The 12998-nt window shown below is 42.0% G+C and overlaps 1 protein-coding gene across 3 annotated transcripts in view; it reads right to left on the bottom strand.

Moving 5' to 3' along the window:
• Positions 1-1311: 1311 nt before the first annotated feature.
• The window catches only part of LOC129857684 (autophagy protein 5-like), a 44438-nt gene continuing 32751 nt past the window's right edge, over positions 1312-12998 (bottom strand). For 2 of the 3 annotated variants that reach the window (XM_055926169.1, XM_055926168.1), the window contains exon 10: positions 5263-9829. In XM_055926169.1, coding sequence (XP_055782144.1) covers positions 9693-9829 — 137 coding nt within the window. In that variant the 3' untranslated portion in view covers positions 5263-9692. Of the gene's footprint in view, positions 1867-5262; positions 9830-12998 lie in introns of those variants that run through there. The other variant, XM_055926170.1, reaches the window with a different exon arrangement.

The following is a 12998-nucleotide window of genomic DNA, read 5'->3' as shown; positions in this document are numbered from 1 at the left end:
TGGGGGCTGGTCCGACTTTGGGAAACTCTGCTTTTGCTTATACCACCTCGCGCTGCAACACTGCCTGGCTGGGGGCTGTGTGCGCACTTGAAGAGCCGAGTGAAAGATTCGTTTTTAGAAGCGTTGCGCACAGGCATAAAAATTGGTCTAATTTACTTGGGACGCACGTCAACTGAAATTATACTTTGTTATTGTGTTTCTTGGCTATTTACATTGTTTTGTTCACAGGCCACGTTATTTTTAAATGTTTGCGTTTCAACTGCTAGAGAAGAGAAGACAACGCAACTATTAGTCAGATTCTCAACCTCACAGGCACATGAATCTCTAGTCACATTACCACGGTAACCTCCCACCTTTTTTGTTGGTAAAAATAACGGTAATGAAAATATGTAATTCATTGTTATTTTAACATGTTGGTAATAGTTTTGTGAAAGCAATTAGGCAAGCGAGGCAGTGCTGTATCATGAATATAGTCACATGCAAATGAAGCTGTTCGGCCCGACGCGATAGACAAGGGCCAGTCAACCCATCTACCTGCGACTGTATTTATGATACAGAACCGCCTCTTGTTCCCCACGGCTTAATTATCCACCTCATTTTCGAACGGTGCAATAGGCACAGCCAAACAACGGAAGTGATGTATTTACATTTTTTATTAACAAACAAATATCAACAATGTTCATTAATAAAACAAGTTTTAATTGCCTTTTTGTTTTTCATTTTAGTTAAAGTAGTGCCATACTGTTTAAATGTATATATAAAGTGAACAAAGTTAGATTTTGAATTAGGTCATTTGCATTTGTTAAAGGGGTAGGTGAAGATTTTTTGTCTCATCTGTGATATTTTGGTTAAGGCTCAGGTCACAAAAATTATATGAAATTAAACAATGTACCACATTCATTTTCACTAGTAATACATTTGTTTTAGAAACAATACAAAGCATGCTCATCCGTGTTCTTATTTTAATTATTGTTGAAAACATTTTTATTTTGGCTGGTAAAAAATCTGAGTGGCTGGTAGATTTTTTAAATCTACCTAACACAGTGGCTGGTGGACCAAAAAGGCCCTGTTTGTGAGTGCATTTTACAAAACTTTTCATGTACTCAGATGGGCCAGAGAAAAAGTCCCAATGGACTAATATAAATATTTACATCATTGCATTTTGTTTATTTCAGGAAGTTTTCAAAAATACTGTAAACAGTAGGGGTGAAACGGTTCACAAAACTCACAGTTCGGTACGATACGGTACAGTGGTGTCACGGTTCGGTACGGTTTCGATACATCGACAAAATAAATGCCTGAGAAAATATGTAATTTAGATTTTCTATTTATTATAATAGTAAACATGGGTAGCTTGAATTCCCAGGAGCATATGGAAACAAAGAGACAACAAAAAAACAACAGTGCCTGCCTTGTAACATGAAAAAAAATAGTCATTTAAAACAGAACTTCAACAACAGTGCATAGTCCAGCAGCATATATCCAAAATTAAGTCACATAGCAGTGCCTTAAACAAAATAGGACCACTTGAGACTGGTTACTTGAAAAAAAATGAAATGTAATCAGATTTTCAAGTTTTTCTTTAAGAAGATTAGTCTTTCCACATGATCTGCAGTGAGCACAGATTGGTTTACTGTGACTATGTCAGCCGCTGTGGAGAACACCCTCTCGCTAGGGACAGAGGTCCCAGGCTCAGCCAGGTAGCGCCTTGCTAACATGGCAACATGAAGGTATGTTAACTCTTTGGTCTTCCACCCTGTAAGTGGATTAGCATCCAGGGGAAGACAGTCCACTTCCCTGTATGAGGTCACCTCCTTTTCTGGAGTAGAACCCCTGTCGTCTGCCATCTCCGGAGAGGGCTTGACCCTGCAGAATTAAATTAGATGAAAATTACTATCTCTGAAGTGACTTTACAAATATGATTTGTTGTTAGAAATATATATCAGACACTATTATGACAATTACAATTATTACTTAATAATTCATTGTTAAATTCCTAATTAATAAAATAATGAATGTCACGTTAACAAAATAAATACAATAACTGTTGTATATTGGTCTCAATTTCTGCTGTGAGTTCATTGACTCTCAGACGAGCAGCAGCATCCATGTGCAGCAGGGACTTGAACCGGGGGTCCAAAGTGGTGCTCTTGCGTAAGAAGTCTTGGACACCAGGGTCAGCATATCAAGGCTCCAGGTTAACTCTGATAGCAGTCTTGACATCCCTTACTGCGGGTTCCTCTTCATCAGATGCCACCATTGATTTCAGGATCATTGTTTTCATAGGTAGGACCATGGAAACTGATGGAATGTTCTCAGTGCATATAAGTGTTGTGACTGTGCAAACCTCCCAAAACACTTTGATAACTTCCTCTGCTAGTCTTATGTCATTTTCAGACAAGGTCACAATATCTTTGACATTCTTCCTCACAGCTTGATCAGTCAGTGTAGAATACACCGCAACTTTTTGCTCAAGGTATTTCTCAACCATGTCATGGCTTGAATTCCATCTAGTAGGGACATCTTGGTTTAGTTTGTAGTTTGGCAGCTCCAGCATCTCCTGTTTTGTCTTGAAAACATGTGCAGCAGTTGTGCTTTTATGAAAGAAGGATACCACCTTCCTGATCTTCGCTGGGAGGCGAGAGATTGGATTCACTGACATTGCTTTTTGAGATGCTAGATTAATAACATGAGCAAAGCCTCCTATATGTGGCCCCAATCCAGCTAGTGCAACTATTTACAATATTTCTAGCGTTGTCAGTGGTCACAGGAATAGTTACATTATCCCTCTCCAACTTCCACAATGCAACTACTTCTCTTAGCTCTTCCCCCAAGTTTACACTGGTGTGACTACTCTCAAGGGGACGTGTTTGAAAGACATGGTTTTGTAATCCCCATTCTGCCGTAATGAAATGAACCGTTACAGTAAGGAAATTCTCTGTAGCTCTAGACGTCCAACTGTCTGTTGTTAGAGCAACAGACCGCGTTCCTGACAACTCGCGCTCAAGTTTTTTGTTGTTGTTGTATAAGGCAGGCATTAATGTCTGGGCAAAATGTGTACGGGAAGGAACAGTGAAGCGCGCTCGATCCGCATTATCTACCACAGATATGGGTCTCATACCTGCTGCTATGAATTTTGCTATCGCTGCGTTGATTTCTTTAGTCAGACGCATATTGTTGTCTGAAGGCTGTGGGGAGAAGTGTTTGTCGTTTAATTTTTTCGCCTAGTCCCACGGATTGGCACTTTGGGGTGATGTCGGCGCAAATGAGTAGTCATGTTACTTGTATTGCCACTCGAATAGGCTATCGGCAAAATGAACTGAGCCTACATGTTGTAGAAGTTTTATCCACCACTCGTTGGAAATCCCCGTCATAGTTTATAGGGAAACCTAAATGTTCCCAGACGGCAGACCTGAATGATACTGGGCCGTCTTCTTGTTCTGGCTCGCCAAGTTGCTCCTTTGCATTTAGCTAACTGCTAATTCCTTCATTGGCGAATTGCTGCTACAGCGGTCTCAGCTCTGTTCTCGTTGGAGTGAAATAACTCATGAGCGGAGCTGCAGACAACTATAAACAACTTTATTACTATGTGGATATTGTTCCCACGTTAATTTATACGCCACTGGTTTATGCAAAACATTTTTTTTACAATTAAATATCTATAATATTTATATAACAATAATATATTATTAATGTATTGTTCGGTTCGCAGTGCGTACCGAACAGTGCACTGTGGACCCTGTACCGGACGGTTCAATACGAATACGCATACCGTTTCACCCCTAGTAAGCAGTGAATCAACATTTTACATTTTTGTCACACACACACACACACACACACACACACACACACACACACAGGGTCAAATTCTCTAGTCTATTAAAGACAAATTACAGTCTTCCTCTTTACTTACTTACTCACCCTGAGCCAGAGGCTACAGCTGGGAAGTGGGTACAGCAGTTATTAGAGAGAGAGGATACAGTAAACTCAGCCACTGCGACTGAGACAATGGCGGGAGGATGTAGATGAAGGCGAGTGACCGTAAAGGCCTTGAAGTGACTCTTTCTTTCTCTGCCTTCAGCACCTGCCCATTAGGGGCCTAGGTTAATGACAGGTTGGCCCCTGTGTGGGGCGAGGGGAGGGGGACGCACTCAAAATGAGAGGGCACCCCCGGGAACGAGAGAGGAGAGAGAGTTATTTGCTCCTCTGACAGCCATTCTTACCCCTGGCTACAGGTATGCTTGAGGTACGGAGGGAACCTGTGTGTGTGTGTGTGTGTGAGAGAGAGAATATGTGTAAGAAAGATAAGGTTTGTATTCGTGTGTTTGTGTAGTCACAGTGTGGAGGGGGGTGGGGTGAGGGTGGAAGAGGGGAAAGTTTTCTCCAGTCACCTCATAACTTCACATGAGACTTATGGTCTCCAGCATCTCTGGTTTACCTCAACATCCTCATCAACAGAGAGCGAGAGGAGGGGGGACTCTTTGGCTAGACAGTAGTTTATTTTTTTCCTTTTGAACTAACAATACAATTTGAGTTTGACTTTCATCAACTCAATACTTGTCATTAAAAGGTATACAAAAGCAGAAAAGTGTGTGACAGAGAGAAAAGACAAAGGGAATGAGAGAGGGAGTGACTAAAAGCAAATGAAAGAGCTAGGGTTGCTAACATCCAGAGAGCTGAACTCTGTCCTTTTAATAATTACAAACTTCAAAGGCTGTTTCCTCGTTAAAACAGACATAATTCTCTCCATCCTTTGAAGCAGGAGGAAAAGAGAGAGATGGACAGAGGGAAGGCGCACTGTGTTTGTAGTGCCAAGAATTGAAAGAGAAAGAAACAATGACGAGAGTAATCTCTTAGATGTGTTTGGTGACTAGTTTACAACAAGTGGAGACTGGGACGGGATGGCCATTTCCTTATTCCACAGAGAGAGAGACCACATCCCTCTTGAAAAGAGATTCGATCGGGAGATAAACATGGAATAATAAGGGTAGACAATAGTGATTCAGAAACGGGCTGAAGCTATTCTTTTAAAGGATTGAAAATAAAACTAATAGTCTACGATTCTCAGATACATTTTGTACACCCTTTACCACCCCCTGAACCTCAAATAAACACCAATAAATGACGAAGACAAAATCTGGGAGATTAGGTTTTCATATAAAAGTAAAAACACTTGATGTAGAAATAAGACGCATATAACAACCCCATTCATCATAATTCAAACCAGAACAGGAACAAAAAGACACAGGCATAGCCCAGAACTACAGTATAAAACTATTTCATTTTTAATTCTACACAAAAACATTTTTACAGCATTGTATTGTAATCATTGCAGTAAGTAGCAAACGAAAGAAAAGCCAATGCAAAATAGTGTATTAGGAGAGAAAGAAAATTAAAAAACAGAAAAAGAAAGCACATTTTTGTTGTTTGTTGCAGAGTTAACAGTGAGAAAAACGCTGAATGCAGGTAAGATCTGATAGTTGAAGATAGCGTTCGTTAATCAAGAAATGTTTCATTAGTAACGTTTCCACTGACTGGATGGTTCTGTTTGTACCTGTGCTGTAAGTATGACCGCTGTCACCAAGAGAAAGTAGAGGAAGGGAGAAAAGACAAACAGCAGAGAGATGGAAAAGTATCTCAGAACTCGTTTGCATATTGACTAGTGTGTGTCTATGTGTGTGTGTGTGGTGGAAGGAAAACTACAGTATTTGTAAATAAGCTCAGAGTCCAAATGTAGAAATATAGAGCAGAAAATCCCCCCTAGTGAGCTTGTGCTGAGAAAAGGCCCGTTGGCCATCTCAGCTATGCACTCATCCTCTCTCCCTAATCTTGCTCTCTATCCCACGGGGATGCAGCATGGAGGGAATAGTCATGGATTCCTCTAAATTACTAATCACTCTCATGTGTCTGATACCCTCTGACTGCTCTCAGCCCCTTGTAACATGTTAAACACAAACAAATGTGTGTGTGTGAGAGAGAGCTCGGTTTCGCGGAATCTAGTGTCAATGACTAGGACAGTGAGGGTTTGGCTATTGTTGGAACACATTGGGGGAGCATTTGGGGTTGTTGTTGATGGTGAAAGCAAAAAAAACACACAAACGTCAATCATCACACCACCTAAGTACAGAGCATGCCCAGTGACCTGCTTAGTGACCTCTGACCTTTCGTTGCCACCTCAGCCTTAATGACGCATCACGGTCTGATTTCTAAGGGTCGGGGGGGGGGGGGGTTATGGCCATGAATTAAAACACGACAACAACCACAACAGGATGAACTAAGTGATGACCTGGGGAGCAGAGGGACAATTGGAGAACTGGGGTCAGACATTGTGTCCCACATATAGGTAACTCCCAAAATAAAAGGAAACACTTGAGTAAATGAGGGATACAAAGTATATTGAAAGCAGGCGCTTCCACACAGGTGTGGTTCCTGAGTTAATTAAGCAATTAACATCCCATCATGATCAGGGTCATGTATAAAAATACCCAGTTGCCCATTATTTTGGCTACCATGGCTAAAAAGATCTGAAAAAGAGCGCCTGCTAGACTGAAAGAGGGTCTCAAAAAAGCATAGGGGGTTTAAAGAACACTTATGGGAGATTCTGTAGTGGCGCCTGAGACGGCGTTTTCCACCACCAACAACACACCAAATGATGAAATTTCACGTGTAAAGACTGGTGCATCCCTCCAATAAAGTTCCAGACACTTGTAGAATCTATGCCAAAGTGCACTGAAGCTGTTCTGGTGGCCCACCGCCCTATTAAGGAACTTTATGTCATGGTTTCCTTTATTGTGGCAGTTACCTGTACTTCCCCATTGTAATGAATAATACATGGTTGCCGAGGATCCCTTTGGGTGAGTTGCGAGACATGCTGCCAAGGGCTTGGAGGAGGAATGGCAGGAGGAAAGGAGGAATTTAAAAGCTCTGCAATAGAGATACAGCCAGAGCTGTCAGTATTGAGCAACTCAATCCAATAGGTTGACTGGGAAATCCCAACAAAACAAATATGTCAGCAAGATGAGAGTCTAGCTCTGCTTTTCATCGTCGGCTTGTGTCTTTGTGACTGAGTCAAAAGTCTGTGTCCACTGTGTGCAGTCACACACACACACGCACAGACACGCACACACACACTGCCTTCAGAAAGTATTCACATCCCTTTACTTTTTCCACATTTAGTTATTAAATTGAGATTGTGTGTCACACACAATAACCCATAATGTTAAAGTGGAATTATAAAAAATATATGCATTTTTTTTATCTTAAGTGTTTTGAGTCAATAAGTATTCAACCCCTTTGTTATGGCAAGCCTAAATAAGTTCAGGAGTTAAAATGTGCTTAAAAACTCACATAAGTTGGACTCATTCTGTGTTCAATAATAGTGGTTTCACATGATTTTTGAATGACTACCCCCATCTCTGTACCGCACATACATTTAGCTAAGGTCCCTCAATCAAGTAGGACATTTTAAGCAGAGATTCAACCACAAAGACAGGGAGGATTTTCAATGCCGCGCAAAGAAGGGCACTGATTGGTACAGTAGACGCTGAATATCCCTTTGAGCATGGTGAAGTTATTAATTAGGCTTTAGAGGGTGTATCAATACACCCAATCACTACAAAGATACAGGCGTCCTTCCCAACTCAATTGCCGGAGAGGAAGGAAACTGTTCAGGAATTTCACCATGAGGCCAATGGTGATTTAAAAACAGTTACAGAGTTTAATAGTTGTGATATGAGAAAACTGAGGATGGATCAACAACATTGTAGATACTCCACAATACTAACTTAATTGACAGAGTGAAAAGAAGCATGTACAGAATAAAAATATTCTAAAACACACACCCTGTTTGCAACAAGGCACTTAAATAATACTGGAAAAAAATGTGGCAAAGAAATTAACTTTTTGTCCTTAATACAAAGCGTTATGTTTGGGGAAAATCCAATACAACACATTACTGAATACCAATCTCCATGTTTTCAAGCATTGTGGTGGCTGCATCATGTTATGGGTTTGCTTGTCATCAGCAAGGACTAGGGAGTTTTTCAGGATAAAAAGAAACAGAATACAGTTAAGCACAGGCAAAATCTGATTCAATGTTCTTTCCAACAGACACTGGGAGACAAACTCACCTTTCAGCAGAACAAGAACCTAAAACACAAGGCCAAATCTACACTGGAGTTGCTTACCAAGAACAGAGTGAATGTTCTTGAGTGGCCTAGTTACAGTTATGACTTAAATCTGCTTGAAAATGTATGGCAAGACATACAAATGGCTTGCCAACCAACTTGACAGAGCTTGAAGACTTTTTAAAAGAATAATTGGCAAATATTGTACAATCCAGGTGTGTAAAGCTCTTATATACTTAGCCAAAAAGACTCCCAGCTGTAATCACTGCCAAATGTGTTTCTAACATGTAGTCTCAGGGGGGAGAATACTTATTAAGATATAGTAGTGTTTAAATTTTTTGTATTTTGTTAATAAATGTTACAATTTGTCTTCCACTTTGACATTAGAGTGTTTTGTGTCAATCATTGACCAAAAATGACAATGAAATCCATTTTAATCCCACTTTGTAACAACAAAATTTGTAAAATGTACCCATACAGACATGTACATACACACACTTATGCACATGCCTACCCCTCAGACAGTACCCCACGTCGAGCCCAGCCCTGACTCAGAGCTGTAAACTCCCCTATCCCATCATCCTAGGCGGTGAATGAGGAAGCCTGACGTGCTAAGACAGGTGTGACATCACAAGTTTCCCTCCCCTTCGACTGCAAAAACACACTCCAAATTACATGTCTGGCTCCATCTCCCTTTGACACGAGACACAGAAGAGAGAAGACAGACAGGATTCCATTCGTACTCTTCACACCTTCCTCACCCCCTCCATGCCGCTCTATGAGACTTTAAATGATGTCTCTAACTACAACACACACACACACACAACCCCAAGGCTTGGCATGGAGACAGAAGTTTAGCGGTCTCATTAGTAGCAGGAGGAATTCCAATAGATAAATTAGCTATGGAGATGAGAGAGTATCGGCAGTAAATGACACGAGAGAGAAAGAGGGGGAGGGAGGAAGAGAGAGAAGAAAGAGACAGGAAATTCAGTGAGGAAGATGGAGAATATAAAGACAGAGTGAGAGAAAGAATGAAGAAGTGAAGTGTCTTTAAAAATCCCCTTTCACTCCTCAGTGGCATACAGTACAACCGTGTAAACTCAGTGTGACTTTATGAACGTCCTGCCGTGTAGCGCATGATGTGACTCGGGAAAACTAAGGCAACTTCTGTTTGTAGGGGTCCCACTAGGCATGTCGGGGCCCTGTCTCTTTCTCTAGGAGGAGGAAGAGGAGAGGAGGTGGTAAGCGGCATCTCACTGCCTCTCTTTTTAAACGGATCAGCTCTCTTTCAGCTTGGCCTTCCACATTTTGGGCTGAACAACTTTCCCCAAACACGTAAAGGTCCAAAAGAGACAGAGGGCGAAGGAGGAGAGGAAAAGAGATGGAGAACAGAAGGGTACATTTTCTCCTGGTGGGCTCCTTTGTGAGACAAGTTGAATGAGATGACGTCACACTGCGATTGCGTCACTCTTCACCCCCCCCTAGTCACGTGAGTTTTCCTGCTCTCTAAAGAGTCCGTTCGGAGTTTGCAACATCGCCAGGTGTTACCAAACTTTGCCAGGGGTGTCAGTCGCTAGGCGCGGGTATGACGCTGATGTGGAGGAAGTTATCAGGGTGACTGAGGTGCTCGCTCAGCCACTGCAATGGGGTCTCCAGCAGGGGCTCAATCCCATGGATCACCACCTGGTAGCGCTTGGACTCGTCTGTATAAGGAGAGAGAGAAGGGAGACATGGAGGGAGGGAGGGAGATGGAGGATGAGAGGGAGCTCCAACTTAAAAATCCTTTTGACTTTGTGTCGACTCCATATATTTCTATTTCTACAAACAGAAATGCTAGAATTTTCTTTAAAACATCACCACTCATAGATTATAGTGTGGGAGTTTGTGTGTGTGTGTGTGCAAGTGATAGTTAAGTGAGAGTGTGTTTAAGTTGTCCCTCTCACCTCAGAATGACCGAAGCCTCTCGGCTAGCGACAGACAGATTAATCAATCACAGTGACCAGGCCTGACCCAGGGACTGACCAAGGGTCACACAGCAAGACAAATGAGCCTCACTCACTCGGATGGCCCGACGAGGTGTGCACGTGTGTGTTTGTGTGTGCGTGAGAGAGGGAGTGTGTGTGCGTGTGTGAGTTAGTATGATAATCTGCATGCGCTCTGTGTTTGGATGTATGGCTACGTGCTTACAATGTGTGAAAGATTGCCAGCAGGTAGACGCATCTGAATGGGTGTCCATGTGAGTAAGTCTCAATGGGCATATGTTGTATGTGTGTACATCGATGTCTATAAGTTACTGGTTCACTCAAAGCAACAGTAGCCCCACCCCCTCAGAGACACTGGGCCCCAGGTCACGACCTTTCACCCACTCATATCAGAGCACTGAGGGGAAGGGCGGGGTCAAAAACACTAGAGGGGGCCGTAGCCAAGTCATGTAGGAGCTCAGTGTCTATATGACTACACACACATGCACTGACCGTTTCTCCTTATACGGTACCAAAAGATGCATACTGTTGCATGTACACGTAATATCTGAACGACCGTTACAATCGTTAGAAATATCTGTCTGAGTGAAGAATCCAGGGTTAGTAAGAAGCTCCTCAGGCACACCCACCACCTGCAGACTGGTATACAGTATGGATATACAGTGCAGTGAAAAAGTATTTGCCCCCTTTCTGTATTTTCACTATTTTTGCATATTTTTGATAATGATTGTTATCAGATTTTCAACCAAAACCTAATTAGATAAGAGGAACCTGAGTCTACAAAGAACACTTTTTTTTTTACAAATGTATTTAATAAACAAAATTATGCAACACCCAATACCCCTGAGTGAAAAAGTAATTGCTCCCTCAATAACTGGTTATGCCACTTTTAGCTGCAACCAAATGCTTCCTGTAGTTGTTGATCACTAACTCACGTCGCTGTGAAGGAATTTTGGCCAACTCTTGCATGCAAAACTGCTTAACTCAGCGACATTTGTGGGTTTTCAAGCATGAACTGCTTGTTTCAAGTTATGCCACATCTCAATTGGGATTAGGTCTGGACTTTGACTAGGCCATTCCAAAACTTTAAATTAGTTGCTTTTTAGCTATTTTCATGTCGACTTGATTGAGTGTTTGGATCATTGTCTTGCTGTATGACCCACCTGAGCTTCAGCTTCAGCTCACAGATGGATGGCCTGACATTCTCCTGTAGAATTCTCTGATACAGAGCAGAATTCATGGTTCCTTCTATTAAGACATGTCGTCCAGGTCCTGAGGCAGCAAAGCATCCCCAAACCATCACACAACCACCACCGTTGGTATAAGTTTCTTACTGTGGAATGCAGTGTTTTACCTTTGAATCATACAGTGGGGCAAAAAATTATTTAGTCAGCCACCAATTGTGCAAGTTCTCCCACTTAAAAAGATGAGAGAGGCCTGTAATTTTCATCATAGGTACACTTCAACTATGACAGACGAAATGAGAAAAAAAATCCAGAAAATCACACTGTAGGATTTTTAATGAATTTATTTGCAAATTATGGTGGAAAATAAGTATTTGGTCAATAACAAAAGTTTATCTCAATACTTTGTTATATACCCTTTGTTGGCAATGACAGAGGTCAAACGTTTCCTGTAAGTCTTCACAAGGTTTTCACACACTGTTGCTGGTATTTTGGCCCATTCCTCCATGCAGATCTCCTCTAGAGCAGTGATGTTTTGGGGCTGTTGCTGGGCAACACGAACTTTCAACTCCCTCCAAGGATTTTCTATGGGGTTGAGATCTGGAGACTGGCTAGGCCACTCCAGGACCTTGAAATGCTTCTTACGAAGCCACCCCTTCATTGCCCGGGCGGTGTGTTTGGGATCATTGTCATGCTGAAAGACCCAGCCACGTTTCATCTTCAATGCCCTTGCTGATGGAAGGAGGTTTTCACTCAAAATCTCACGATACATGGCCCCATTCATTCTTTCCTTTACACGGATCAGTCGTCCTGGTCCCTTTGCAGAAAAACAGCCCCAAAGCATGATGTTTCCACCCCCATGCTTCACAGTAGGTATGGTGTTCTTTGGACGCAACTCAGCATTCTTTGTCCTCCAAAGACGACGAGTTGAGTTTACCAAAAAGTTATATTTTGGTTTCATCTGACCATATGACATTCTCCCAATATTCTTCTGGATCATCCAAATGCTCTCTAGCAAACTTCAGATGGGCCTGGACATGTACTGGCTTAAGCAGGGGGACACGTCTGGCACTGCAGGATTTGAGTCCCTGGCTGCATAGTGTGTTACTGATGGTAGGCTTTGTTACTTTGGTCCCAGCTCTCTGCAGGTCATTCACTAGGTCCCCCCGTGTGATTCTGGGATTTTTGCTCACCGTTCATGTGATCATTTTGACCCCACAGGGTGAGAGCTTGCGTGGAGCCCCAGATCGAGGGAGATTATCAGTGGTCTTGTATGTCTTCCATTTCCTAATAATTGCTCACACAGTTGATTTCTTCATACCAAGCTGCTTACCTATTGCAGATTCAGTCTTCAATTTTGTTTCTGGTGTCCTTTGACAGCTCTTTGGTCTTGGCCATAGTGGAGTTTGGAGTGTGACTGTTTGAGGTTGTGGACAGGTGTCTTTTATACTGATAACAAGTTCAAACAGGTGCCATTAATACAGGTAACGAGTGGAGGACAGAGGAGCCTCTTAAAGAAGAAGTTACAGGTCTGTGAGAGCCAGAAATCTTGCTTGTTTGTAGGTGACCAAATACTTATTTTCCACCATAATTTGCAAATAAATTCATTAAAAATCCTACAATGTGATTTTCTGGATTTTTTCTTCTGATTTTGTCTGTCATAGTTGAAGTGTACATATGATGAAAATTACAGGCCTCTCTCATCT

The sequence above is a fragment of the Salvelinus fontinalis genome, chromosome 6 (assembly GCF_029448725.1).
Source record: "Salvelinus fontinalis isolate EN_2023a chromosome 6, ASM2944872v1, whole genome shotgun sequence".
NCBI classification, from domain to species: Eukaryota; Metazoa; Chordata; class Actinopteri; order Salmoniformes; family Salmonidae; genus Salvelinus; species Salvelinus fontinalis.
The sequence above is the reverse complement of the archived record's forward strand: the minus strand, read 5'-3'. Positions and strand labels throughout refer to the sequence as shown.